This window comes from Montipora capricornis, chromosome 4, assembly GCF_036669925.1.
Source record: "Montipora capricornis isolate CH-2021 chromosome 4, ASM3666992v2, whole genome shotgun sequence".
NCBI classification, from domain to species: Eukaryota; Metazoa; Cnidaria; class Anthozoa; order Scleractinia; family Acroporidae; genus Montipora; species Montipora capricornis.
This window is the reverse complement of record NC_090886.1, coordinates 4,342,179-4,369,380: the sequence shown is the minus strand read 5'-3', so window position 1 is coordinate 4,369,380 and position 27,202 is coordinate 4,342,179. Positions and strand designations below refer to the sequence as shown.

The 27,202-nt window shown below is 40.6% G+C and overlaps 1 protein-coding gene and 1 pseudogene across 1 annotated transcript in view; one reads left to right on the top strand and one right to left on the bottom strand.

Moving 5' to 3' along the window:
- Window positions 1–11,556, top strand: part of LOC138045283 (uncharacterized) — a 45,110-nt gene extending 33,554 nt beyond the window's left edge. Inside the window, exon 6 of the mRNA XM_068891723.1 lies at window positions 7,622–11,556. Within this exon, the coding sequence (XP_068747824.1) occupies window positions 7,622–10,586 (2,965 nt within the window). The 3' untranslated portion in view covers window positions 10,587–11,556. The remainder of the gene's footprint in view (window positions 1–7,621) is intronic.
- Window positions 11,557–20,906: 9,350 nt separating this feature from the next.
- On the bottom strand, window positions 20,907–26,563 carry LOC138045276 (uncharacterized; annotated as a pseudogene).
- Between the last annotated feature and the right edge of the window lie 639 nt (window positions 26,564–27,202).

The window sequence follows — 27,202 nt, the reverse complement described above, 5'->3', positions numbered from 1 at the left end:
TTTCGATAATTTACGTGATGGCCGATTACTTCACGTAAATTAAGTGAGACCGGTGCAATTCCTGAATTTAGTCGCATGTGGCCGTGCGGACGAAAATAAATAAGGTACATGCAGTTTAAGTATATAATCAATTCAGTTCTTTCAATAGTACTCATTCGAAATAGTACTTTTTAGAGTTAGTCTATTTTAGGGTAGTGAATTTGGGTAGTTCATCGGGGTAGGCCATGGACTGGGGGTCAGTGTTTTCAACTCTTCTTCCGAAGATCATTCTAAGGGGCCGATTGCATGAGCTGGACTGTTCACGTCCTCGATCCTAGATTCTCTAATCTCGAAACTCGATTCTCGAAAATATCGAGGATCGCGCAGGGGTTCAATAATAACCGGGTAGCGGGTAGAACTACCTGCCTGAAAGCCTCTCGATCCGACTGAAAACCTTAATCAGTATTCAAGTCATTACGAGAGGAATTCTCCATCATATCCACAAATAGACAAGCTTAAGCTAGAATTTTTTCCAAGAGTTTTGTCCAAGATTGTAGGTTTCAGCCATGAAAATGTCGTGAAACTTACTGATCCGTGTAAGTCGCGTATTGGTACTTGAAAATGAGAGAGACTGCGTTTGAGCGATCACATGAATAGTAATGGCGCACGAAACACAGTCACGTTTGCTATTATCATATTTTGGTCAAGAACCTAAACAAAAGAGGTCAAAGCAGATTAATCGGTCGGAAGGTTAGTTACAGAAAGAAAGAAAAACTGATATATTTTGAAAGTGAAGGTGAAGAGTACTAAAATAAATTTTACCAAGTATCCATTTTTCGTCTTTTCGTGAGGTCTGAGAATGAGTGTATCAATTTTTCATGAATCTATAGGCACCTGTTAACATTAGCACTTCGTCGAGAAATTAAGTATGCGAATGTGATTGTAGAAAAGGCAACTCATACTACAGGTCTCTAAATTTATTGAAAAATAGTATACAGTAACAATGCAGAGAAAACACCTAAGCTTGCCCCAAAATGCAGGAATATGCATCTCGGAGTGTGTTAAATCTACCTGCGGAGGATGCCCCCAGACCCCCCTATTGAGGAATGGCCTTTCGGCCCTTCCAATTTTTCCACACACTTGCACTGCCTTAACGGTGGTGTGCCACCCGCCAGTTCAGATGAGAAAAACATTTCATATGTTAATACAAATTACCAAGTAAATGGTTAGACCTGTTCTTTATGTTACATCGAACACAGCTTATTGTACGCTCCTCTTTATAGACACCGAAATCTCCTCTACAACATCATTAAGAACCGATTTGGCTTCTTTGCGGCCTTCTTGCCAAGGGTCAGGCCCTAAATACACATCTGGACAAAATTGTCACTCTACAAAAGTGGGATTTGCGTTTAATGTATTTTGTGGATTACAAGTCTCATAGTGTGCCTCTATTTGTAAACTGATTCAGGAATTCCGCCGGTTGAATTACTTTAGTTTAAATCAGTTGCCTCTTGCTACATGATGCTGACAATCAGCGTGCTCCACCCAATATCTCAAATCTGTTTACTTGTTAAATGCTGGATCGGAATAACCAAGAGATGTCCGCGAACAAGCCTTAAATGAAAATAACTCCCGAGTACTATATAAGGCACGCAACAACAGTTTGACAACGAGCAGTTACCCTTTTCACTATTATTTAATTAGTTTTGCACTGTTACAGTTGCTTAAGTTAAAGATTAAGTTAAGCAGTTCATAAAGCAGGCTTACTGTCTTTCATGGCCATACAGGTATTGATCTTGATTAACTCGAACTCTAAGTTCCACGGACTGTAGACAACAATGCTTGACTTCCATGATTTACTGGATTCTTTCCACTCACTTGATTTTCTGTGTAGACAAACTCTTACGGAGGACTTCATAATGAACTCTGGACTCTTTGTCTTCTTCTCGTTTTCAGCTATCGTCTCTTTCTTCTCTTTCTTCTCTCCGGATATGGCAAGGTCAAAGGTTATCGCTCCACCATAGTTATCGCAGTTGATTATAGCTTCATCACAGTATCGCATCCATAGCATAAGTTCAATCACAGCCGGCCACGAGGGTAATCCCTCGGGCAAAGAGAGCTTTTTCTATTACTCAGTACAAGCCTGCTTTTATACTTTCACTCTAAGCATCAAGAATGTTCTGTTGCTATTTATAGTGTATTACAAGGTATACTATTTGTGGAAACTACTGAGTCACATCAAAGAAATATCTGGAATATTACGGATGTAAGATTATTCTAGAAAAGTCTGGAATTGCATGACAGATTTAAAACTTAAAAGTAACTCCCATACTCATAACACGCGCTCTAAACGAAGTCATTCCTATTCCATGTGGTCTGCAATATCTGGAAACTTCCACCTAGAGATGTCGAGAACAAACCAACGGTTATTTTCCTTCTCTATCATTGGTGCAAAAATTGAAATGGTATCCCCTCTTGAACTTCGCCAGCTTAGGAAAGCACACTTAAAAACGTAAATTGAAGGAATTGCTTCTGAAGTTTCTTGAGATTGAGGAGATGAATGTCGATATGCACCACATCGATCTTTCAAACTATATGGCTTTTCTTTAAAAGTTACCTATAATATCTGAGATCATTTTTGAACACTTTTTTCTCTTAAACCCTGGCCAAACGGAGTCGCAAGGAGACCCAAGTTTTCACTTGCGACTCCGTTTGACCAGGGCTTGCGTGCACTCGCGTTGACTTGCGCTCACTTTGGTCGAGATCAAATTTGCACTCAATTCAGAGCAAGTTTTTCACCCATTGGCCACCCAACCGAAGTCAACGCAAGTTGAGTGACGTCCACTCGTTGTTATAAGCCAATGAAATACAGGATACGTCTGCGCGGTTTTTCAAGATGGCGACCAAGATGGTGAATCGTGAAGAGCTCGAGGAAAGCAACGGAAAGCGTACCCTATCTTCAAGCTCTATTTTTCTCCCAGGACTTTAAAGATTGCTAGGCAAACTTCTCGCACGATATACGAAATTGCTGATTGTGAGTTTCTGAATTGAAAAGAAAGCGAACGAAACGTTTCGCAAGTACCAAGAAAGCGCAGTGTCAAAGTCAGTCGTTCTGCAGTTAAAATGACCTTGTGACCTCCATTGACCTGTCTTTTCGTAACTGAAGGCTCAATTGCCGTGAGAATCTCTAGGAACTCTTCGTGCGCCATCCTCATCATCTCCTTGTACCCTTGGGTGACCTCGAATCGCAATTCTTGTACAATGCTACTTAACAAACCCCTCTCACTTCTCCTCTTAATCCGATCTCTTGTCTTTCCTCGTTTCGCTCTACCATCCTCTTCCTTGTCGTAGATTTGTCAAACCAGGCTCCTAAGTTAGCAATGCAAGGAAAATAAAAACCAAACAAGCAGCTGCTTTCCCTTTCCTTTCAACAACATCCACAATATCCGCCATCTTGTTTGCTTACGTGTAGTTACATTTTGGCCGCGGGGGGCTAAGCCCGTAGCCTTGAAATGGGGTTTTTTGCGACTTGCGTGTACTTGCGAGGAAACTCGCGATCTTGTCACCAGGGTCCGAAATTGCGCCTTCCTGATCGCCAATGCGACTAAAAATTGAGTACTGGCGACCAGAATTTCACAGTTGGTCGCCAGTGGGCGACCTACTATTCAAGGGGCTAGGTCACGCTGTTTTAGGTAATTTTGTTTAAAATTGTTAGTTATGAGCTCTAAATCACGGCCACATAACAATTGAGAATGATTTTCCAGCTGTTTAAATTACATTTTGATATAAACTGATATGAATTTGAAAAAAGGTGCGCCGACGTTTTTCAAATTTACCCAAATGCAATCCACTTCAATCCTCTCCAGTTTTGTCCATCCTTGTCCCATCTTAGCTTTCCTGTGTTTTGTTTGAGTTCTTCTATAGTTTTGAGCCGTTATTTTGTTATTTCAGTTAATTCTATGATCATTTGATCAATGCTGAAATTGCCTAAAATTGCGTGACCTAGCCCCTTTAAGTTCAGAGCCGTTTGCCAACAAGTGTCTTTCTTTTTATCCTGCCTAGTGTTTGAAATAAAAATGAAAGGAGTTTTCCCGTTGACTACCTCCATAGGTCTCCATATAACGTCGCAAGCCGCCACGTTTTTTTTTTTGCGGTTTCTCATAAAATACGTATTGCGGGCGAAAAACTGCGACTCAGTAGAGAGATCTGAGGGACTGGTGCGAGGAATGTAGCACAGTAATAACATGGCGGCTCGTGTGCGACAGAACGTGACTGGTGTTTCCGTGGCTGAAATTTTCAACAAATGGGCAGATGGACTTCTTCATTACATTCCAGGTTGGGTACATTTTCTCTCCAAAATGTCCGCTTTCGAAAGCGAAAAATAATGCTTGAGACATACACAAGACCGCGCGTTCGTTGCTTTCTAGTCACCATAAAGAAGTTCAAAACGTGCATTTTCAGGAGAAAATTTTTGGCGACCACAATTTGCCATCTGGCGACTGAAGTTTTTTACCCAGTCGCCAGTTGTCGTCCATATAAAAAAGTTAATTTCGGACCCTTTTGTGGCTACGTGCGACTACTTGCGAGACCGTTTGGCCAGGGCTTTATGTGTGAGGCGTTTGTTTGTATAATTCCTGTTCGTGTAACTCTTGTCAATTTCTAAGTGACTTTTGTTTACTTTGTTGTGAGAGCCAGTAATAATGTCGCAGTGTTAGTGGCCCGCCAAGAATAGCAATGCTAACTGCATGCGGGCTACAGTGACTCCCTGTGCTTTTCGCCGTCAAACTTCTTTTTATGTCCTTGATAGGGCGCTTACCACATGAGAGTGCTTTTTGGAGTGTGTCTCGCACAGCTCTTGTATGTTCGAAGACACGTGGCAGGAGTTATTGCGTCTGCCACCGCTCGAGGACGGATTTCTGTTAGGAAATCATCGTAAGAGGGTGTCTCATTCATATACGTTTCTAAGCGATGACCCGCTCGAGGACGAATTTCTTAGTTGATTAAAAGTTTCGACTTTGTAAAGGGAGCTTTTTTTCGAGATTTAACTGTCGAGGTATTCCGGCCCAAAAAAAACCAAAGGACGTGGGCACGGTTTTAATAGGAGAAGATTAAGCTTTTCCACGGTACATTGCCGTCAGCAAGTCGAAGAGATCCAAGAGATCCAACGTCTACTTCTTCATTTTTTTTCCAGAAAGCATAAATCACAGGATTCCTTTAGTTAGGTAATGATAATAATAATAAGTAAAATATACATTTATATAGCGCTTATATAATAAAGTTCTAAGTGCTTTACAATGTCATCAAAATATTCAAGATAATACATAATGAATACAGCCTATTAGTAATTATAACAAATCAATTATAAAAATCTTTCATCTAAAACGTAATTCTTTTTCGTGTTTTAAAATTAATTTAAACATTATATATATAATCAATAAAATAAATGAATAAATTGCAATAAAAGTTAAGGTGACTCTAAGATTGTTGATTATGAACAAAATGCCTCTTAAATAGACCTTATTCACGATGGCCGCCATGTTCGATTTGCTATTATCATGCAAATTAGCTGCACACTTCTGAGGGGGCAAACAACACAAGTCCGAGGGGTTATAACGAACATCTGAGCCACACAGATGATTTGTTTCACGTTCATTGAATGTTTATCACATAAGCAGTAAAATACAATCATTACACAAGCTACTTCGACGTTTTTTGCCTGACAATTTGAAAACCAACATGGCGGCTATCGTGAATAAGGCCTATTAAGTAAGTTTTAAACTTTGATTTAAATGTAGAAATGTTTTCAGTTTCTCTAATATACAGACATAGAATGTTCCATTCCGTGGGCCCTGCAACCGCAAAAGTTCTGTCTCCAAAAGTTTTACACTTAGTGCGTGGGATCATCAAAAGGTGTTTTTACTCGCTGCGCAACTTATATCTAGATGTTGTCCTTGCTTGAATCAGCTCTATTATATAGATATGAGGGTGCCATGCCCCTTAAACATTTAAAGAATAGAAGAGCAATTTTAAACTTGGAAAGGTGGGAGCCAATGAAGACTATTAAGTATTGGTGTTACGTGGCTGTATCTTGGGACAAAACAGGTGACACGAGCTTCTGCATTTAAAACTTTTTGATGGCGATCCATTTGGTACTTTGAAATCCCATATAGCAGTGAGTTACAACAATCAATATGTGAAGTCACAAATGCATGAATTAATGTCTTGGTAGTGTTCTCTCAAAGAAACCTTCTGATCTATTTTTTTTTTTTGATAAAATTTCTAAAAAGGGGGCTTAAAACTGATCTAAACTTAAAAAGGTTTCGCAAATTTTCGAACCGTATCTCCGCTTCTTCTTCGGGGGACAATGAATCTAAAATTCAAAATCACTGCTTCATATTTTGTTTCCCAAAATTTTATTTTATTTTATTTTATTTTGTATATAAAGTCATAGAAAGTTTTACTCCAGGCTTTCCCAATATGTGTACACATTGTCGTAGATTTGTCAAACCTGGCTCCGAAGTTAGCAATGCAAAAGACCGTTTCCGGAATGGTAAGGGCAGGAGAAAAGATAAAATACTGTAGTGTGGGTCACTCGGTCGGTCATATTTATTTCGCTTCGTCTATTGAAACTCTCGAGAAATAAAGATAGAAATGTGAACGCAAACTCTCTGAACGGTGAGAAGCCTTTCTAGGAATATTAACCTTTAAAGAGAAGAACAGATACTTGTTTATGTGCACAATACATCAAAGCAGAAAGTCTACAAATACCTATTTTACGTTCAATTGCCACTGCATAACATTTCAAATTCCGTTTTCCGTGAATCTTCCATTACTTGTGTTACTTGTGGACCTAGGCAGTTACCGGTACTAGCTTTAAAAGAAGTGGTTCCTGGTTAACCCAATTTATTACTACGACTCACCAGTGAGAAGATTTTTTACATTACTCATTAACACGAAGAGAGATAGCTTTGGGTTTTTCAACAATATATCGCTTTAATCAAACCCAAAATCATTCAGACAGTCAAAACGCCATATTTGTGACCCATTTCCTTAGTATTTTGTTTGTCAGCATTATGATTTGCGATACGTCAGGTTCACATGTTCATAAGTTTTCAAATCTGATAGATGTTTCGATTTTCAATAACAAACTCTGTTTTGATTGGCAACTCTACCTCACTGTGTAAATAGTTCACCTTGAAGTCAAATAGATACGTTTCGTTTCCGGCTGAGGAAACGAAACAAAAAGTGGATAAACGGCTTTAAAGAACAAGTTAGGCAGGAGGGAGCAAACACATTACATCATCATTTATCACTCGGCATCAATACAAACGAAGACAAAAATAGCTTGGACGTGATTGGTTGAAGTATAGATCTGAATCAAGTAACATTTCTCACAAACAGGAATGTGCTAGTGAAGCGATAACAGAGACAACCTAAATCGCCTCGAGGGAAAATCAACGAATGTTTCTCGTTGAGAATTGCTCGACCAGCGGTCCCTATCCATTTGCAGCCATAAGATTACGCCACGCTCGTAAGCATAATTAACCCGGGATAAACCTTTATTTCGAGATATTACAGAGTGATAAAATCTTTACACGTCTCTCTCGATAATAGCCCTTCCTGTTGACTTTGTTCTTTTTAGATTAATGGTGTCATCAGCGAGGTCTTCTTCGCCGTCTGTTGGTAGAGGTGACAGTGCATCCTCAATCTTCGGTGGTGTATCACAAGAAAAAACCAATGGCACAAGGCTGGCTCGATTACTCATCGACGAAGGGACATCTTCTTTGCAGCGATTTCTTTTGTTTTCCATACACCCCGAAACATTGGAGGACGTCCTGAACAAGAATTTGCCGAAGCTTCAGAATCTGAGATCAAGACGTGTCATTGCTGATGATCAATGGGAAAAGTTGTTTCCGGGTACTGGTGACCCGCCAAACATTGAGGAGTTTGACATTACTCTGTTGCATTTGTTGATTCGAGAATTTTCCAATTTACCACCGCCCAGTGGAACAGGATGGCACACGCTGCCTGCTCCGAGCGACGCAAGCATAGAAGCGAACATCGCCAGAATCAAATATTTCAGAAATGAGCTGTCCCATAGCCCTTCTACCGCCATTACCGAAAGTGAATTCGAAGACAAATGGGATAAAATATCTTCAGCTTTGGAGGAAATAATGGTTTATATCCAGCGAACAAAAATACAGCGCCTCAAAAATGATCCGATCGATCACGATACGTATCGAATAGTAGAGGAACACATAAAAAAATGGCGAAGATTGCAGCAGCAACAGCAGCAGCAAGAAAATGACGAGCCTAGCAGCTGTCTACCAGACGAAGTGCCGGAAGTGTTTGGTCGTTCTAAGGAAATCGACGAACTAAAACAATACCTTCGGAGTAAAACAGATGCCGTCGTGTTGATTACTGGAGGACCGGGCTTTGGAAAAACGACTGTGGCCAGGGAGACTGCTCACAAATTAAGCAAAGAAAATGGGCATACTGTGTTATTTTGCAGTCTTCTAAAAAAGACAACATTCCTCGAAGTAGCCACTGAAATGATCCACTCATGTGGTACGATAGTCGGGCAGCTACCGGAGAATCCCGAATATTGGCTAAAAAACTGGAGCAAACAGATCCAAAGCCAAGTGGTATTTGTCCTCGATAATGCAGATAGTCTTCTAGAGTCGGAGGCAGACCGAGCTTTGTTCCTAGAGATCCTGGGTGCCATGAGAATGTTATCGAAGCAGAATGTAGCATTTGTAATTACATCCAGAAAGAGGTTCCAACATAAAAGCCTGCCGTGGAAAGAAGTAAATTTAAGCCCTCTACCACCCGACGAGGCCAAAGAGTTACTTAACTCTCGTGTCAGCCGTGGAGGACCCCAAATTGAAAATTTTTCCAAAGTTGAAACCATACTCGAGCTTTGTGGCTGTGTCCCATTGGCACTCTCAATCGTCGGTTCACTTCTGTTAGACTACCCTGAAGAGAAGATTGTTGAACATCTTGAAAAGGAACCCATGACTATCCTGGAAGATGGCGATGAATCATTCCAAAAAGCGATTATGAATTCGTTTGATCTTTTGACGAAAGCTGAGAAAGAGGCTTTAATAGCTCTGTCCATATTTCCTGGATCATTTGATTACAATGCTGCCGAAGCCGTTTTGAAGGAAACCTTGGGCCCTGAAACTCCACCGATTACGACGCTACGCTCCTTAAACAACAGATCTCTCGTTGTCGTTGAACAGGCAGATTCCCATAGATACCAGTTGCATTCTCTCATCCGCGCTTTTGCTAAGAAAATTGGTGAAAATGAAAATCCGCAGGTTTTACTTGACAGCAGAGAATTAGCTTGTGAGCACTTCATTTCCCGTCTGGAAAAAAATACACGTTTGTATTGGGGAAAAGACACATGCAAAGAAGCCATCGAATCTTTCAGTGCAGACAGACAAAACTTTGAGCATTTCCTTAAAGTTTTCGCTAATGGTTTGGAGGCCCAAGAGATAGCAACCTCGTGCAAAAAGTTCCTCGATAGTCTTTTTGAAACGTTCCAATATTTGGAAAAATGCATCTCATCGAAGGTTTACATCGAGATCTTGGAACTGCTACTCAGTAGCACCTATTTTCAGGCCGAATCTCAGCCAGTGCATCGTGTGGAACTTTTGTGTCTGCTTGGTCAAGAAATGAGAAGGCTCGGGGTCCAAACAAAATACAAAGATCACATGGAAGACGCACATCGCCTCTTTTCAGCACACGACGACGAATTCGGCGAGACTAAGGTCCTTTCCCGTGTGTTCTACTTACATAGCCGAGCTCGTTTTCTATCACATACGAAAAAGTTTCCTGATCTTGAACCCAAAAAGTTGTACGACAAAGCATTGAAAATCTGCGAGGAGAAGCTTCCTGACCATCCCGAAACCGCAGCCAGCCTCTTATTTGCCGGAAGAAACGCTAAGCGGCGCAAGGACAACACAGAAGCAACCGAAAAGTTGCAGCGGGCCCTTTCTTTGTTCCAGAAACTTCTTGGAGATCATTTCATGACGGCTCAATGTTTAAAGGACTTTGCAGACTTAGTTTTCTTGGCGGAAAAGAGTGACCAAGGGCTAGATAAAGCCTTGAAGTACTACGGAAAGGCCATGGGAGTTATGGAAAAGCTGGGAACACACGAACAAAAGGAGAGCATCTTAACTCTAAAAAATTATGGATTTTGTCACATGAGAAAAGGCAACTTTGAAGAAGCAGAGAAGTATCTTTTAAAGGCACAACTCGTTTGCGAGAGAGAGCTAGAGAAAGAACACACATGGAAAGTTATGGTCAAGACTCAACTGGGTCTCCTCTATCATGAAATGGCTGACAAACAAGAAAACGAAGAATCTGTTAGAGAGGAACTATTAAGCAAAATGGAAGCATCGATGAAGGAAGGACTAGATATGTGCTACAAACTCAACAATGGCCAGAAAAGTATCAACCATTTGGGCGACAAGAAATTGATCTGGAAAGTCTTAAGTTTGTACCCAGAAAGATTTCCCGAAGACGCATACCCTCGCGAAGAAGTCTTGACCTCTTTGACTCATGCTGTGGAGAAACCAGAAGTTAGAGGGAGTTTCGAATAATAATCGTCCACAGGTTAAACCTAAAGACGCTAATTACAAAATGTTTGTTTCTGAAATGACACTGAGGAACGGAGCAATCGTGGACAGTTTATCATAAGCAGAGGGTTCATTAAGGTTTCTATGACCATTACTGATTAGGAAATAATGCTATGATCTGACAAGAAAATGCAGCTATCAAACCTAGTAAAACCGAACAAAAGCTTTTGTTCTAACGAATTTATCTTAGTACGAACCACTATCCGTGACAAAAAAAATTGAACTGTAACGCAAAGGAGTTCAAGAAGAAGATTTAAGATTTGATTGTACTCAGGCAGTGCAGAACAGATAAATCATTTTCATTGGACTTTACAGCCACCATAGAAGGGAACAAAAACAACAACAAGGGGGTAGATGAACCATAGCTGATTTTCCTTTACAATGATATGGCAGCGATGTATTTGTACCTTGTCAATTCCCAGATAATTAATTCTATTTTTTTATAGAAATACTACCTGTCGTTTTAGGACACCAATCTGGCGAATTGTCAAGTGAATGAAAACGATCTATACTGTTGATTTAGATAACCAATTTTGATATTTCATCATTAAGCCATTGAATTACTCCTTTGATCCAAAGATTTAGAAACACATTGATGTTGCATAGAACTTTGAAATATTGGACAGTATATTTTTTTTATTTTTCACGATATTAACTGGCATGTTGGTGCCTTCGCCAAGTAGACATAGGTTTCTTTGAAAGCAAGCAAGACATTTAAAACCAGCCTTTGGATGGCTGGGACACTAATTTTATGTATATTTATGTCACCATAGATTGTTTTTTTAGTTAGAAGTGTATGAAATCACATGCATATCAGTTCAAGTTGCGGTAATGTTTCTGAGAAACTATTCAGGCTTTCCGAGAAGAAACAATAATCCGACCCGATGAAAGCCGTTTCCTAGAACTGGCGATAATTAAATTAATACCTTAAACATGACTTGCTTTGTAAGCTTAATTTGTCCGGGAATGAAAATTTTCTGAGCTCTTTCTTTCCGAGAAATGGCCCTTCATTCTAAAATTATCCTTGAAACGGTGGACTTGGATCAATCGGTTCACCAAAATTGACAAAATACATTAAAATCAAATCGCGTCTTAATTAATTGATTGCCATAAAGCCGGTCGTGGTATACAGTTTCAAATATTGACTACTTCCACCTAAAGATACGGAACAAGGTTAATACCACCCACCTGAAAGCGTCTGAACTTAAAATGGGGCAGGTACAAAAGTGTCAGGTCACAGGTCTCTGTTTTACCAATACGGAAGTCTCAGAAGAGAAAACAAAACCGTCATAAAGCCAAAAAGAGGAAAACCAAAAGATACATGGAGAATGAAGAGGAAAAAATGACATCAGTGTGGTACGTGAACAAATTTGCACAAACCACTGTGCAAAAAGAAGGCTTGACCCTCCCTTAATACATTTTAAACAAAGGGTTGACCCTCCCCAAGGGTCCCATTTTTTTTGGCTGACCCTCCCCTCTGAAACCCTAGCCTTCCCCCCCGCCCCATCCCCAAATAAAAACATCCCTTACCTAATAGGCCTAGCAACTCTAATTTAGGTCTAATTAGGCCTAAAGTTAGCTTTAATGAATGTTTAGGTTTGTTTCTGTATTGGCAACACAGAGGCCTGTGAACGAGATCTGTGACCTGACACCTATGTTTTGTACCTGTCGATTAAAAATGCATTTTTCTTTACTAAATTTCACCCAGTCGGTTGAACAAATCATTGCAGAATTTGCGCATTTTAATAACTGCCGGCGGCTATTGTATTAATAGACATCATCTCTAAATATTACTCGTTTCACTTTGAGTTGAGGAGTAATAATGCAGATACTTCAGTGTAGGGCCCGATTTTAACGAAAATACTTGCAAAAATGAATTCTGTTGAATACTGAATTGAAAACCGTCGCGGGGTTTATTAAATATTTCACGATTTAAGTACATTTAAAAGGAAAAAGAAGAGTAAGCGCCCTTTATGATTTTATGGGGATTAGCTTTGTGAGCCAGCTGTTGGATCAAAATCCTTCTTCTATTTATAAGATTTAAACAAACACTGAAGACTTTTATCGGACACTTTGTGTTTAGTGTGTGACAGTCATTGTATCATTGAGAGATAATATATCTTTTTTTTTTTTTCTTTTTTTTTTTAATTTCATTCTTTCACAATACTTACAGTACTTACGATACTTACGATCCCTACCTACTTAACAAACCAAAGGTATTAATTTACACCATACAATACAAAAAAACAAAAAAAAACAAAAAAATAAAAATAAAAATAAAATAAATAAAAAAAAAACAAAAAAAATAAAATAAAATAAAATAAAATAAAAACCAAAGCCTTTTGCAACACAAACAGTAATTAGGTTCTTTCAATTACAAGTCGTAGGACTGTAATGTGAGAGGAATGGGTGGAAGCCTTCTATTTTAGGATAATGACTGCGTGTTCTACAGGTCCAAATGTAATACCTCGCGACCAAAAATAAAAAGTAGTGATTCTTGTTTTGAATTAATTGAGGCTTTAGACTAACAACTAATGATGGTGACAAGTCTAGCGTAGGAAGAGCTTTGTCACGAATCAGCCATTCCTCAAAAGCTCCCCAGAAACGGGACGTTACAGTGCAAGTCCAGAATAAGTGAATGAGTGATTCCTCTTCCCGTTGACAGAAACTGCAGAGATCGTTATCAATAAAGTTTATTTTTTTCAGAAAATTATTGGTGGCTAATCCCCTGTGAAACAGCTTAAATTGAAATACTAGAAGTTTAGAGATTTTGGTACATTCGAAGGGTTTTCGATACACGGCGACCCAGTCCACAGTTTCGTTTGGTTCAATTAGGCAATCTGCTAACCACTTCATCTGACTATTCAAGGGCTGTTTTCTTTTTCCACAAGCTTTTGGTACACTATTCTGTTTGGTTTATTTGCCATCAGAACTTTTTCACTAGACGTATTGTAGTCCGAAACTTCGCTTAGTTTTTTCCCATTGGTTGTTTCCCACAACTGCTTTATAGCCGAGATGACTCCAAGAAAAGACAGAAAACTTGGTTTAACCGTCTTTAAATTCTGAGAAAGATAAAAAAGTGGACTCATTAACCATTAAATCGCTGACAACCTGAATTCCCTTAGTAGCCCATAGTGCGTAGTATATTGGTTTATTTTCGACTCGTACAAGAGAATTGAACCAAAGAGGCTGTGACCGTAGCTGGGTGACAGAGGACATGCAATCTTCAAAAGTAACTTCTGACCAAATTTGTAGTATTTCTTGCAGGAAAACGTCCGATACTTTTCCAACTTTTAACAAATCTTTTTGATTTAGATTAAGGTAGCACCACCGAGATCTTGCAGTTGCAGGTCAAAAAAAAGTTTCCATTTTGCTTGGTTATTTTGGTCGAGGTATTTCTTAATCCAAGTTGCCTTCAAAGCCCTGCTAAAAATCTTTACATCAACCGTCTTTAGTCCACCCTGTTCATAATCACTAATCATAGTATCACGCTTAATTTTGTCACCTTTGCCGTCCCACAGAAAATTGTAACAAAGATTGTTAACTTCGTTAACTACTCTTTGATCTGTTGGCAAAGGTGAAAGAATATAAACAAGTTGCGAGATTATTAAACTTTTAAATACAGTTATTTTACCAAGTAAACTAAGTCGACGCAACTCCCAACAGCCCAAAGTTGCCTTAAGTTTTGTTAACTTTTCGTTATAGTTTTCTTTCATCGTTATTACCGGGTCAGTTGACAACCATACACCCAAAGTCTTTACCTTGTCCCTAATCCATTTCAGCTCGATTTCAGGGCAAAGTTTCTCCTCGCTATTTGCTTTACCACCAATCCAAAAGGCTTCCGTTTTTTTACGGTTTAAACGGAGGCCAGATACTTCACTGAAAAATTCTAATGTCTTTAGAGAGGTAGTGAAAGATTTTTGTGATCCGTCTAAAATGAGAGTGGTGTCGTCAGCGTACTGGCTAATTTTTATTTCCCGACCGTTCACTGTTATTCCTTTGATCTCGTTATTTTTTCTTACTGCTTCCGCTAGAACCTCCACACAAAGGATAAACAAATAAGGCGAGAGAGGGCAGCCTTGTCTAACCCCTCTTTCGAGTTTGAAAATATCACTAGACCAGCCATTATTCAAAATACAGCTTTCTGTGCTATTATAAAAGATTTTAATCCAGTTGATAATGGTCGGGCCAAAGTTAAACTGTCGAAAAGTTTTTTGTATGAACGACCACTCAACTGTGTCAAAAGCCTTTTCGAAATCAAGGAATAGCAATAGTCCTCTTTCGTCAAGGGGCCCTCACAAACATCCTTCTCGTCTTGGTTTAGTTTCTTATGTGTTGATTCTTCAAAAAAAATATGATCATATTTATCATCACAAGTGTCAATTTTGGATCGGTAGAGTTCTCTGTAAAAAGTTTCGCACTGATATAATATTTCCTTTCTGTTGTTACAAAACTCTCATCCGCTTGCTTTAGTTGAGAGATGGTTCCTTGCTTATGATGCCTTTTTTCTAAATTTAAAAAGTATTTGGTGTTCTTTTCACCTTCATTGAACCACCTGCATCTGGCCCTCAAAATTGAACCTTTCGTCCGGTACTCAACTATTTCTTCCAATTCCCTTTTTTTAATCTCTAAATTATGGAAAGTATCAGCAATGTCAATTTCGTTGTTTTCATTCTGAGTGTCGATAAGATGTTGAAAGGTGTTAATTTCCTTCTCGAGTTCTTCTTCGCGTCGTACGGTTTTGGCTCTTTTAGTAGTAGCATACTTTATCGAATGCTCTCTAATTTTGAGTTTAATCATCTCCCACAACGAGGCGTCGTTCATAGTTTTATCATGTCGATATTCCTCGTGAGTTTCTTTAATAACTACTTGAATTTGGCCTATATAATCATTTTCATTCAGAAAGGAGGTGTTAAGTTTCCAGAAACCCGGACCTCTTGGATTGGAATGTAAAGCTATTTTGATGTCTATTAGTGAATGATCTGTTTTATAACCGACAGAAATACTAGCACTCGTAACATTACACATGAGACTTTGGCTTATGAGGAAAAAATCTAGTCGGCATGAAATTTCAGGTTTTTTTCGGCGCCAAGCGGTGAATAAACGACTATCCGGATTTAAGGACGTTCGCGCCAAAATCTTCCTACGGTGAGATTTTCTTCCTTTCTCGCCTAGAGTTAGGTCATAAAGTACTTACTCCAAAAATTGAAAAAAAAAAGGGGGTCACCGACTTTGTTTCGGAGAAAATGGCAGTGGAAGAATGCCTTAATTTCGAGAAATCGGTCATAATAGCGAGATGTAGCCTCATCTGCTCATCCATCGAAAATCATAAAAATAAACTGTTGGAGTGAAAGTTTCCGTGCATAGGTTTTTAGGAGTGAGATTTTTAGAGAATTGTATGCCGCTAGGGATGTGGTAAACAGTAGTGTTCATCCTCGACGAGCGTTTTCGTAAGCTCTATCCGTTGCAACCACTACCGGAATTCGATGGCACGAGGAAAGAAAATGTTAAAAAAAGATAACTCCTTACGGTGAGAATTTTTTCATTTCATCATATTTTGTAGATAGTAAGTAAAGTAAGTGATTCATGGTTTAAAAAATGGGGGTCACCCATGATCTGAACGAGTAAAATCGATGTGATTTTGCAAAGCTCTTGGAAATTTCGTTTGTCACGCTTTCGTGTGACCTGTCGGGCAAGGACTGGAACCCAAGAGAGGATCGATCGTTGAAGAGATGAAAGGTTTTTACCAAAAAAAACCTTTCTCGAGCATAGCAACCAAGTTTTAAGCAGGGGTCATCTTCATTTGGTTGGTGTTTTGTATAATATCTCTCCATTGCCGTCATGCTCATCCTCTGGAGTTTGTTTTTCGTGAAATTTAATCGCTGATTGTTTCCACGCAGGTCCGCACGAGGACGAAACCACAGCTCAATTTTCACGAAAGTAAAGGAAAAGAGCTTTAAAAACATGCATTCATTTTGAACTTAAGTTCGTAGAGTAATAAAGACATTACAAAGAAACAGCCCCATTAAGTTTACGCAACGGTTCGTCCACGAGTTTTCCAAACTTTCAGCCACTAGTCTACTCGATCAGCTGCCTTTTCCAGAGCTTTTCCATCCTCCCGCTCACTTCTCTTTGAAGTTTCATGATGATTCGGAAATAAATGTGCCACTCTTTTGCCGGCCTGGAATTTTTTCCTCGGCGTTTTTGTCGCCATGTTATTTTAACTGATGCTTGAAAAATATGTATGAAAGTCAAGTAGACTAGTGCATGACTGATAAAACCTCGCGAATATCAGTCGTGCAGTAGTCTACTTGACTTTCATAAATATTTTAAATCAATTTTGACTGATCGCGATCTTCTCTGATCCAACGCTGTGCAAGACTTATCGTCCACGGTTTTTGCAAAGGTTTTAAAACCTCAATTTCACTAATGCTCGAAGTAATGCGTGACATTTTACAGTCGCGTTACCTGCGTAGTAACGTTGCGCACAAACAATTAGCGCAAACGTCTTTAAGACTCTCCACGCATCTAGAAGATCGAGTTCTGTAACAAACTGTCTAATAATTTCAAGGCATTTACTATGAGTTTTAGGGTTCCCACCTTTCTTGTCTGCGGTTACATCTAAAACAAGGTTAAAATCTCCACCAAGGATAATATCGTCGCACTCAAAATCAAGCAAATGAGCGAAGAAAGTTTCAAAGAAGCTTTGGCGCGTATAATGTGGCTAAAGTAATATACTTTTTATCTGTCTCAATGTCGCAAATAATGTACCTACCGTTTGGATCCGAGAAGGATTTTTTAATTTTAAAATCGAAGGTGTTATTAAATAGGACAGCGACTCCGCTCTGATTACTGGCAAGGCCACTAAAGATGGTTCTATATCCCCATTCTGCAGACCACATGGGATTGCTTTTTTCAGAACAGTGCACTTCTTGGAGCATATAGATTGAATATTTTTTCTTTCTTAGCCAATTAAAAACTTCTCGTCTCTTCAAGCTGTCCCCCAGTCCTCTCACATTAAGAGAGCAAATACTGAGATTCATTGTTGATTACAGAAGTAATGCGTGTTGCAAGGCAGAGGGATTAGAGTGTGACAAAAGTAACAAAAGATCCAAATTGAAAAGAAAAATAGCACGAAAAAAAGAAAAACTAACATATTTGAAAAAAAAGTAATGGATCGGAAAATTACACAAAAAACATTAACACATACAATAAAAACCATTGTAGAGTGGACTCTTGACCTCTTCGATTGTTATTCATGAAAAAGGGTTCATTAACAGCCATTTTGAAAAAACTAAGAAAAAAATGCAAATTGACGGGGTTTTCTACAAAAGATTATCTTAGAAAATTTGGAAAATTTTGATGGTTGTACTTTTCATTGTGGATGAATAAAAATCTTCAGACAACTTTAGCATCACGTATTCCATGCTCATTCCCGCATGGAATCGAATGCCGTCTGTACCGATTCCCAGGTCGTTGTCAATAATGTTGTAAACAATCGCTTTGCAATCTTCCCCATCAGTTTCGTTGATGTTATTGAAACGCAAGTTTTCCCTTCGGGTGTATTGTTCAAGTCTTATGTTGTTTTCAATTTCTGCAGTTAAACGTAGCTCTAGGTCGACAACTTTACTGCGTAAGGCGTCTAATTCCGTGGTTGTTTCCTTCGAGATGATATATCTTTTTAGTTAAGAAATAATGATTGAGCAGACATGTGGTCTCAAGCTAGATAAATAGGCATAGATTTTATGATTTCCAGATAGTCATCGCTCCATGATTGACACAACCTTGAATAACCTTAAGTGCTAGGCAATCACGATGTCAGAGAATGCGGTATATTAATTGGAACTTCGCTTAGTGCTTTCAGAGTAGCTCTTTACACACCGGTTGTTACTGAGTGAATACGCAAGAATGATGAAACAGTTAAGCTCGGTCGAGTTTATTGATTGAGTATCGTTCGTTAAAGTGTTATCCCCAGTAAACGGGGCAGAGTTTACGAATTTTTTGACAAGATCACAATAAAATTGTTTGAATGTTGAGTTTAAATACATTACGTCATCACCGGACAATAATCGTTGACTGGTTGCTTGTTGCTTAGAAGGAGGAGTGTGCTGACTAAAGCTAAGGCTTTGCAATGGCTTGCTACGCAGTTATGTACCCCATTCAAAGTGAAGCTAAATCACGGTGAAAAAAATGAGATCTTAATTGGTCTTGTCATCATGTTTTCAACCATGATATCCTTTGGAAAGTCTCGCTTCCAATATGGCTAGAAATATTGGTACAACTTTTACCTCTGTCCATGGCTCCTCATGCGTCAGTAGAATGTAAGATCTGTTGCTGTGTGCTGCCAACTAGTATTTTATTTTAAAAAATGGACAAAGAAATCTAGGTTTCCACGTTTCAAGAAGCTTTCAAGGTTATCTCAGAATACGAGACAGCTTCCATCAGCAAATTGTTAGACGTATTGACAAAGATTTCGGTTCCAAAGGTCAGTATATTATAATAATTCATTTATACCGACAAGAATTGTTAGCACTAGGTCCTTTTTTTATCCGTTTGTTTCTTGATCACAATTATCATGAATTTTTCTTAATTCCTGATGAAAAGTTGCTTTTGCTGCTTGTGTAAAAAATAATTTAATATTCTCTAAGGCACAAACAGTCCAAACAGGAATTCACAGAAGCATTTATCAAAGAAAGCTTTAGATAATAATGATTAAAGAATATGATTAATATTTTATTTTATTACCCAGAGACTGACCTTTTGGACAGTACACAACTATTCTTGAAAAGAAAGAGACACCATGTCGGTGGTGGTGATGTATTTGGCACCAGACTCTTGCACCACACAATAACCTACTTCATGGTGGATTACAATAATTTAATTACTCTGTGGGGTGGGATTGGATACATGATCAGCGGGAAAAAAGTAATAATCTCCCGTGATTCAAAAGTACTGACTGCTAAACTGAACAGCAAGGCATAAAAATAAATTAAACTTGGCATCAGCCATTATTGTAATCATTTCAGTTGACAATATTTAAGACAGCGAAAAATGAGGACAAAGCCCTTGTAAATTACAGCAAGTGAGTACAAGATGCCACAAGTATTTTGAGAAACAAAGATTTACTTATTTAAAGAGCCTATCCCTATAGGTGGTACTTCATATAGTAGAATACACATACTTTCTAGAGGGATAATGTGAATACAGTAATACCAACGTAGTACATGTAAGCACGCCGACGATTGCAACATCTACTCGTGCCTACAACCTGATGGCATCAGCGATATGCAAAGTGTACTGGACTCTGTGTGTGCATGGGCGGACGATAACAAGATGGCAATAAACTTAAAGAAGACGAAAGACATGTGCATCAACTTTCGTCAAACTTCAGAACCCCCACTGCTCCAAATCGGATCAACTACCATCGAGAGAGTTAATCATTTCAAGCTGTTAAGAGTTTGGTTCCAAGATGACCTTAAATGGAATGCACATGTTGAGAACATTACCAAAAAATCTTCAAAGCGGATATTCTAAAGCGCGATTACCTAAAGAGGTTGGTCTCAGCATCTATACCACCCCAATACTTCCCTATCTTGGAATATGGTGCTCCCGTATGGGAAGGAATTCCTTCATACTTAAAAGACGAGGTGGGGCGTATCCAGAAAAGGTGTCTACGACTTATTGGTCTCCCACCAGACAGTTTACCGTCCCTCGAGTCGAATAGAAAAGAAGTTACTACCAAAGAACTGAATAAGATCAGCAATGATAACAGCCACCCCCTACACAACCGAGCTGCAGTTACCAGACATTTTGACTATAACTTAAGAACAAATTGTCGGAAATCAGTCCCCATTTCTGGGACAAATAGACACAAGAACAGCTTTTTACCCAAGGCACTACAACATAACTAAGCTGCCATTATTACCATTTTACTAATTTGTAATTTCTTTGCACATTTCTTTTCAGATGGCCAAATTAAGGTATATTAGAGTGACAGAAACGTTAAATCCGTGAGCCCCAAAAATCTACGTACTGTTTTTCGCTGTTCACACCTTCCTCGAACGTGATTTGTACTTTGTAAATAAGGTATGCTAACAAATTCCTTTTAACCATCTTGTTCAAACTCCTTGATGAAGTCTGCGTAATAAGACGAAACCGGTCGGAGAAATAAAAGCAAGTTGACAAGGTCTGTTGCTGTGTGCTGCTCACTAGTCTAAAAAAAAAGGTTTTAAAAACTTTTTTATAAATCTTTTAAAAGGTGTTTTAAAAAATTGTCGTGAACGGGTCTCGCGACAAATAATCACGCGCTTGATGTAATTTTAAAACTAGTTATTTTCCTACGATTCTAGCTTGACACGTTGTCTCTGAAAAAGTCTCCTCTCATACAGCACAAAAAAGGTCTAAAGTTCAACGAGATTATATTTGCAATAGCTTACATTTCAAGTCTTAGGGTTCGGCAGTTCGGGTTTCAAAATCACGCAATGTAACGCTAAAGTCCGCGACACTCTCCCCCTATTTGACTCTTATGATGTCAAATATAAATTGAACAAGGTAAACGATAACATTAACAACTCTAAATCACATTGAAAAGTTCAGTTCTCATTTAGTTCATCTTCTGCTATCGCAGCTATGCGCTGACGGGCACTGACTGCAGCACGTCTAGGTTGGAACTCTGAAGCTCGAGCATTCAATCTAGCAGTCCCCTCTTGGGTGTTTCTGTCACAGGACAGCTCAAGCGGATAGAGATGTTGAACTGGTCGTTCCAGGAAAGATTTTCCAGCCCTCAGTCGCACTGCTCTCACTATCCCGTCTCTACCAGGGATTAACTTGTCCACTACACCGATCCTCCACAATCCTCGATTTCTTTCTTCACCCTTGATAAGTACAACGTCTCCCGGAGTCAAGGCTGTTTCTTTGGTTTTCTGGTTAAGGTTGTGGCGCTCTCTGAGGGACTTGAGGTACTCGTTTTTCCATCTCAACCACAGCACCTCCTTGCACCTTCGCAGGTACTTGGCTCGTTTTCTGAGGCTGTCATCCTCTATGTTACTCGGGTCTTCTTCTGGGAGTTGATTTGGTTGGCCGAAGAGCATAACGCTGGGGGTCAGTATCGGCATTTGGACGTCGTCCTCCACATAATCGAGGGGTCTGTCGTTAACAATTCTCTCCACATCTAAGATGACCTCTTCAAGTTCGTGCCATCTGAGGTTCCCATTACCAATGGACTTGTACAGACTCTGCTTCACTACGCCGATCAATCTCTCAAATTGTCCCCCCCACCATGGGGCTCGGCTGAGGTTGAATTGCCAAGTTATTTCTTGTCTGGCGAGGAAGTCGTTCAACCTTTCATCCTTCATAACGTTCCTCAGCCACTTCGCTGCTGCCACAAAGGTTTTCCCATTGTCTGAAAAGATCTTTTCGGGGCGCCCTCTTCTTGATATAAATCGTTTTAAGCTGCTTAGGAACTCGTCAGTGCTCTGGCTCGGTAACAGGTCCAGGTAGACCGCTCGGGTGAGACTACAGGCGTAAAGAACAATGTAAGCCTTCATTTCCTTTTTGGTCTTGCTGAGGTACTTAATTGGTCCAGCAAAATCCACTCCAATGAACTTGAATGGTACTGATCCAGCTGTTCTTTCCTTCGGCAAGTTGCCTGTTGGTGGATCTGGGAGTGCCGCCACTTGAAATCTTTTGCAGCCATGACAGCCTCTAATCACTTTCTTTGTCAAACGTCGTAACCGTGGCACCCAGTACTTCTCTCGAACCTTCGCCATCGTCATGCCGACTCCCCCGTGCAAGGTTTGGGTGTGCACGTGCATGACCAGCTTCTTGGTGAACAGTGCACTTTCGGGTAAGTAGATTGGATAATCTCCTTGAATGCGGCCCCTGCATTCATATAAACCGTCTTTGTTCTTCTGAAGGTTTAATCGTAGCTGATCTTCTTTGAAACTGGCTGTATTCAGGCATCTGACTTGAGTATCTCGCACCCAGAACTCTATCCGACGGTTTATCTCCGCAGTGTTGAGAGGACCGCTGATCTTCTGTTGATGTTTCAACTTGCAGTTTTGGATAAACCGTGTTATCCATGAACAAATTCGAACCGCCCTCCAAAGATCCCACTTCTGTAATAACTGGTCAAGTTCTTTGTCGTCTGCTATTGCCACGGCGAGAACTTCTTTGATCACCTTTGCCTCAGCTTGAGTTTCTTTGCTTGGGCTAGTAACGATGTCTGACGGCCAATTCTCTGGGTATGGTAACCAGGACGGTCCTTGAAACCACAGATCCGCACATTCTCCTGCTTTTCCTCCTCGACTGCCCAGATCAGCCAGGTTTTTCTTTGACCCCACGTGGTGGAAATGAATGTACTCCTTGTCTTGCATTTTTCAGACGCGATTACTCACGAATTGCTTGTACTCCCCACCACCCTTGATCCAGTGGAGAGCAACACTGCTATCTAGCCAGCAATGGGCACTTGTTACAGGAAATCCTTGTAGGGCTTGTTTCACGTTGTGCACCAGATTAGTAGCCATATGGCCGGCTACCAGTTCAAGCCTCGGTATGGTTAATCCCTTCTTTGCAAGCCTGGACTTGGCGGCTACGAGTCCCTGTGATATACCTGAGGGTTGATGAGACACAGCGTATACTGCTGCTGATAAGCCTTGGCTGCTTGCGTCGCCGAAAGCGTGGAGGTTAATGCTGGTTATTTCTTCCTGGTACTGAACGATGCTTCTTGGTGCTTCAATTATTTCGGGAAGATTTCCCTCCCATGTCTTCCAGCTGGCCGTCTATTTCTTTGGTAGTTCTTGGTCCCATGGAATTCGCAGCTCACACTCTTGTCGGTAGAGCATCTTTCCCTCCAGAGTGATGGGCGACGCTAACCCTAAGGGATCATATATCTTTGCTAACTTCCGCGGGACTTCTCTCTTGGTGACATTCTCGATCGCTTCCGGAAAGCTGATTTGGATTTTGTCCGTGGCCTTGTTCCAGCGCACACCGAGTAATTTCGTTTCTCCTCCTTTTACACCCAACTGGTCTTTGGCGTAGGTTTGGGCTTCGCATCCTTGAGAACTCTGCTGCTCTTCTGGTCCTTCCTCTCGATATTCTGGCCGCTCCAGGATAGGGACATTAGAGTGCCATTTATGTAGCTCGAATTTTGCGTCTCTGAAGATGGTCTGGGACATTTCCTTTAAATGCTGTGCATGCGCGATCGTTTTATCGCAGCTGATTAGATCATCGACGTAAAGGCTTCTTCTTATTTCGTCTACTGTGTCTGGATACTTGTGTTGGAGGTTGTTAAGATGCTGTTCGATTACTCCGCCCAACAGAAATGGCGACGTTAACATCCCGAACAGCGCCCGTGTGAAACGCAGGGTTTCAACTTCCTTGCTCTCCAAATCTCTCAACCAATGAAACCGCATTGCGTCTCGGTCTTCCTCTCTTATTCGCACTTGCAAGAAGGCTTGCCTTAGGTCTCCAGCTAATGCCACTGGGTGGAAGCGGTTCCTTGTCAGCACACTCCAGAGCTTGTTCTGCAATGGTGGCCCAGTCTCAAGGCAATCGTTAAGGGATGGGGCCTGGTGGTAGGCTCGCGCAGAAGCATCATAAACAATGCGGATTTTTGTGCTCTCCGCCGTCTCGCGCACCACTGGTTTGTGTGGGATATAGAATTCTTTGCCTTCTGGTTCGCCTTCGGCACTCTCGACTATTCCTTGGGCTAGTTGATCTCGGATGATTTCATCGTACTTTTCCAACATTCCTGGTTGCTTCTCCAGCTTCTTTACGAGGTTCTCCAGGCGTTTCAGACTTCCTGGCTTATTGTTGGGAAGAGGTGGATGGTTGCCCTTCCAGAGTAAGCCAGTCTCGTACCATCATTCTGGGTCCCTTATGAGTTGCTCCTTGAACTCTTCGTAAACAAGGTCTTGATCGCCAACCGAATGGTCTTGTAATCCGAGCACGTCAAGTCTGCAGAGGTTCTCGTAGTCAACAGCGGAAGTTTGTGTTAGGAACATGCTGGTGAGATTTGGTTCACTTCCGGGTGACAAGATAGTCCACCCCAGGCGCGTCCATTCTGCGATGGGTTCTCCGGGTTTGCCGATTCTGGGTGTGGTCTCTGTTTTGACTTGAGCGTACTCGCTGGCACCAAGGATAAGGTGAACTGGTAAATCCCTTTTCGTATCGATGTCGTCCATTTCTACCCCTTTCAGATGATGGTATCGTCCAATCATGTCCTTGTATCCCGGGTTGCCTAAGCTGAGCAGGACACCACGATTTACTTTGGTTACCTCGGTCCGAAGCTGAAATGCACCTGATAAGCTCTTAACGACGACTTCATGGATTTCAATCTCTCTTGTTGTTGCCTGCATCATCATTTCGATTCGTTTCAGCTCTTTTCGCACTGGTTGTTTCCTTAGTCGGTCGAGTAATGCGGCAGAAGCATATGAGCTCCCAGCACCGGTATCAAGTAGGGCACGACAATGTATCCCTCCCACGTTAACTACAACGACTGGATAGGTAACCGCGCCTCTTCCGGTTGCCACTAACATATGTTCTTGATGCTGAGATGTTTTCTCACAGATAGATGAATGATGACGCCGTTTGCAAATTCTGCAGGTGGAAGTGCTGCGACATTCTGAGGCCTTATGATTTGCACCAGTACAATTGAAACAAAGTTGTTTTACGTTCAACAGTCTCTTCCGTTCTTGTATCGTGGTGACTTTATCGCAGTTGATGGACTGGTGAGATGAATTATCGCAGTAAACGCATGGCTTTCTTCTGGGGTCTTGTTGGTTGGCCTGGTACGTCCTTGATCGAGGTGGCTTAGGCAGCGTTGTTTTTTCTTGCTGATATTTATCTTCCAATTTCGGAGGGTTTCTTTCTGTCCACTTGCGCAAGGCTTCAAGTAGTTCGGAAAATCCCATTCCTGCCAGTGGTCATCGGTGCGCGCGAGGTCACCTTTTATACCCTCCAACTTGTCGAGCGTCATTCGAACGTAACCATTGATTTCCTTTAATTTACCCATAGTCTCCAATGCTTGAAGATTTGGGGACAACTTCTGGTAAAATTCCATGATTTTGTTGGGGTTCGTTCCATGGATAGCGGGCAAAGACATTACGTTGTTTACATACGCGTTAACTATTTCGCTAACCTTTCCATAATTAGTGTTCAAAATGCTTTTCGCCCTCTCGTAGCCTTCTATAGTAAAGGGTAGGCCGTCAACTGTTGTTCTAACCCGTGGCTCCAGCAGCTCCTTCAGATAAGAAAATTTGGTGATTTGGGGCACATCAGCCGAGTCAATTTCTGCTTTGAACTGGTTCCAAAACCTCAGCCAATCTGTATGCGTGCCATTGAACCTTGTAATTTGTAATTTGGGCAGCTTCGCGTTGATTGATTGTTCTTTAATCTGGCATTTTCGGTTTTCTTCGATTTTCGCCTCGTATTTAAGTTTCTGCTCTAATTTTTCCTTTTCAAAACGCATCTCTTCTTGAAATTTCTTTTCTCTAATTACAGCTGCTTCATCTTCCTCCCTTTTCTTTTCGTTTTCGAGCGCCGCGCTCCTGAACGTCTTAATTTTTGACCCGAGGTTGTCAATGGCCTTTTCAAACACGCTTAATTTTTCTTCAAGGTCTGTGCTCCATTTTAAGATTTCTTCTCCGTCATCCCCCTCTTCGAACCTCAATTCTTGTACTCTTACCTTGAGGTCATGAACTTCGTCCACTTTCTTGGCTAAAGTTGTTTTCAATCTCTCTACTGATGCGAAGTTTTCCTTTTTCACCGCGTCGCTTGTCTGTCCATTCGTAAAGGTGAGAAGTTGTAGTTTCGCCTCTATTGATTTGTAAAGGTCTTCCATGCTTTCCAGTGTCCTGGTAGGGTCGCCACTTTTGTCGTGAACGGGTCTCGCGACAAATAATCACGCGCTTGATGTAATTTTAAAATTATTTATTTTCCTACGATTCTAGCTTGACACGTTGTCTCTGAAAAAGTCTCCTCTCATACAGCACAAAAAAGGTCTAAAGTTCACCGAGATTATATTTCCAATAGCTTACATTCCAAGTCTTAGGGTTCGGCAGTTCGGATTTCAAAATCACGCAATGTAACGCTAACGTCCGCGACAAAATATTTTTAAAAATGTCTTCATGTACAAAAAGTGTCTAAAATAAGGTTCTTAAAAAAATGTAGATGGACAAAATTTGGTCACGTGATCCGCTTTGTGCCAGGGTCTTCTCCGGTCCCGCCGCCATGTTGGAAGCCGCGAAGACCCTAGGAACTAGGTTGTGAGATAGCCGAATCGATCTATTGCTCTGCTTGGTGATTGGTTAAAAATCTCGCGCCGGTTTATCAACCAATGAAATGGAAAACCGAAACCAATCAGTACTTGCAAGCGCGATTTTTCTCGCGCTTTGAGCAAGTTACATGTAATTGCTACGAATTCGCATTGGTTCATTGCGCTGTTTGTACTCGCTGTGATTGGTCGAAGGAATTACTTTGGTATTTGTTTTATGACACTTAATAGGCCTTCACGATAGCGGCCGTGTTGGTTTTTAAATTGTCATGCAAATTAGCCATGTGTTATGCTGGGGGGCAAACAT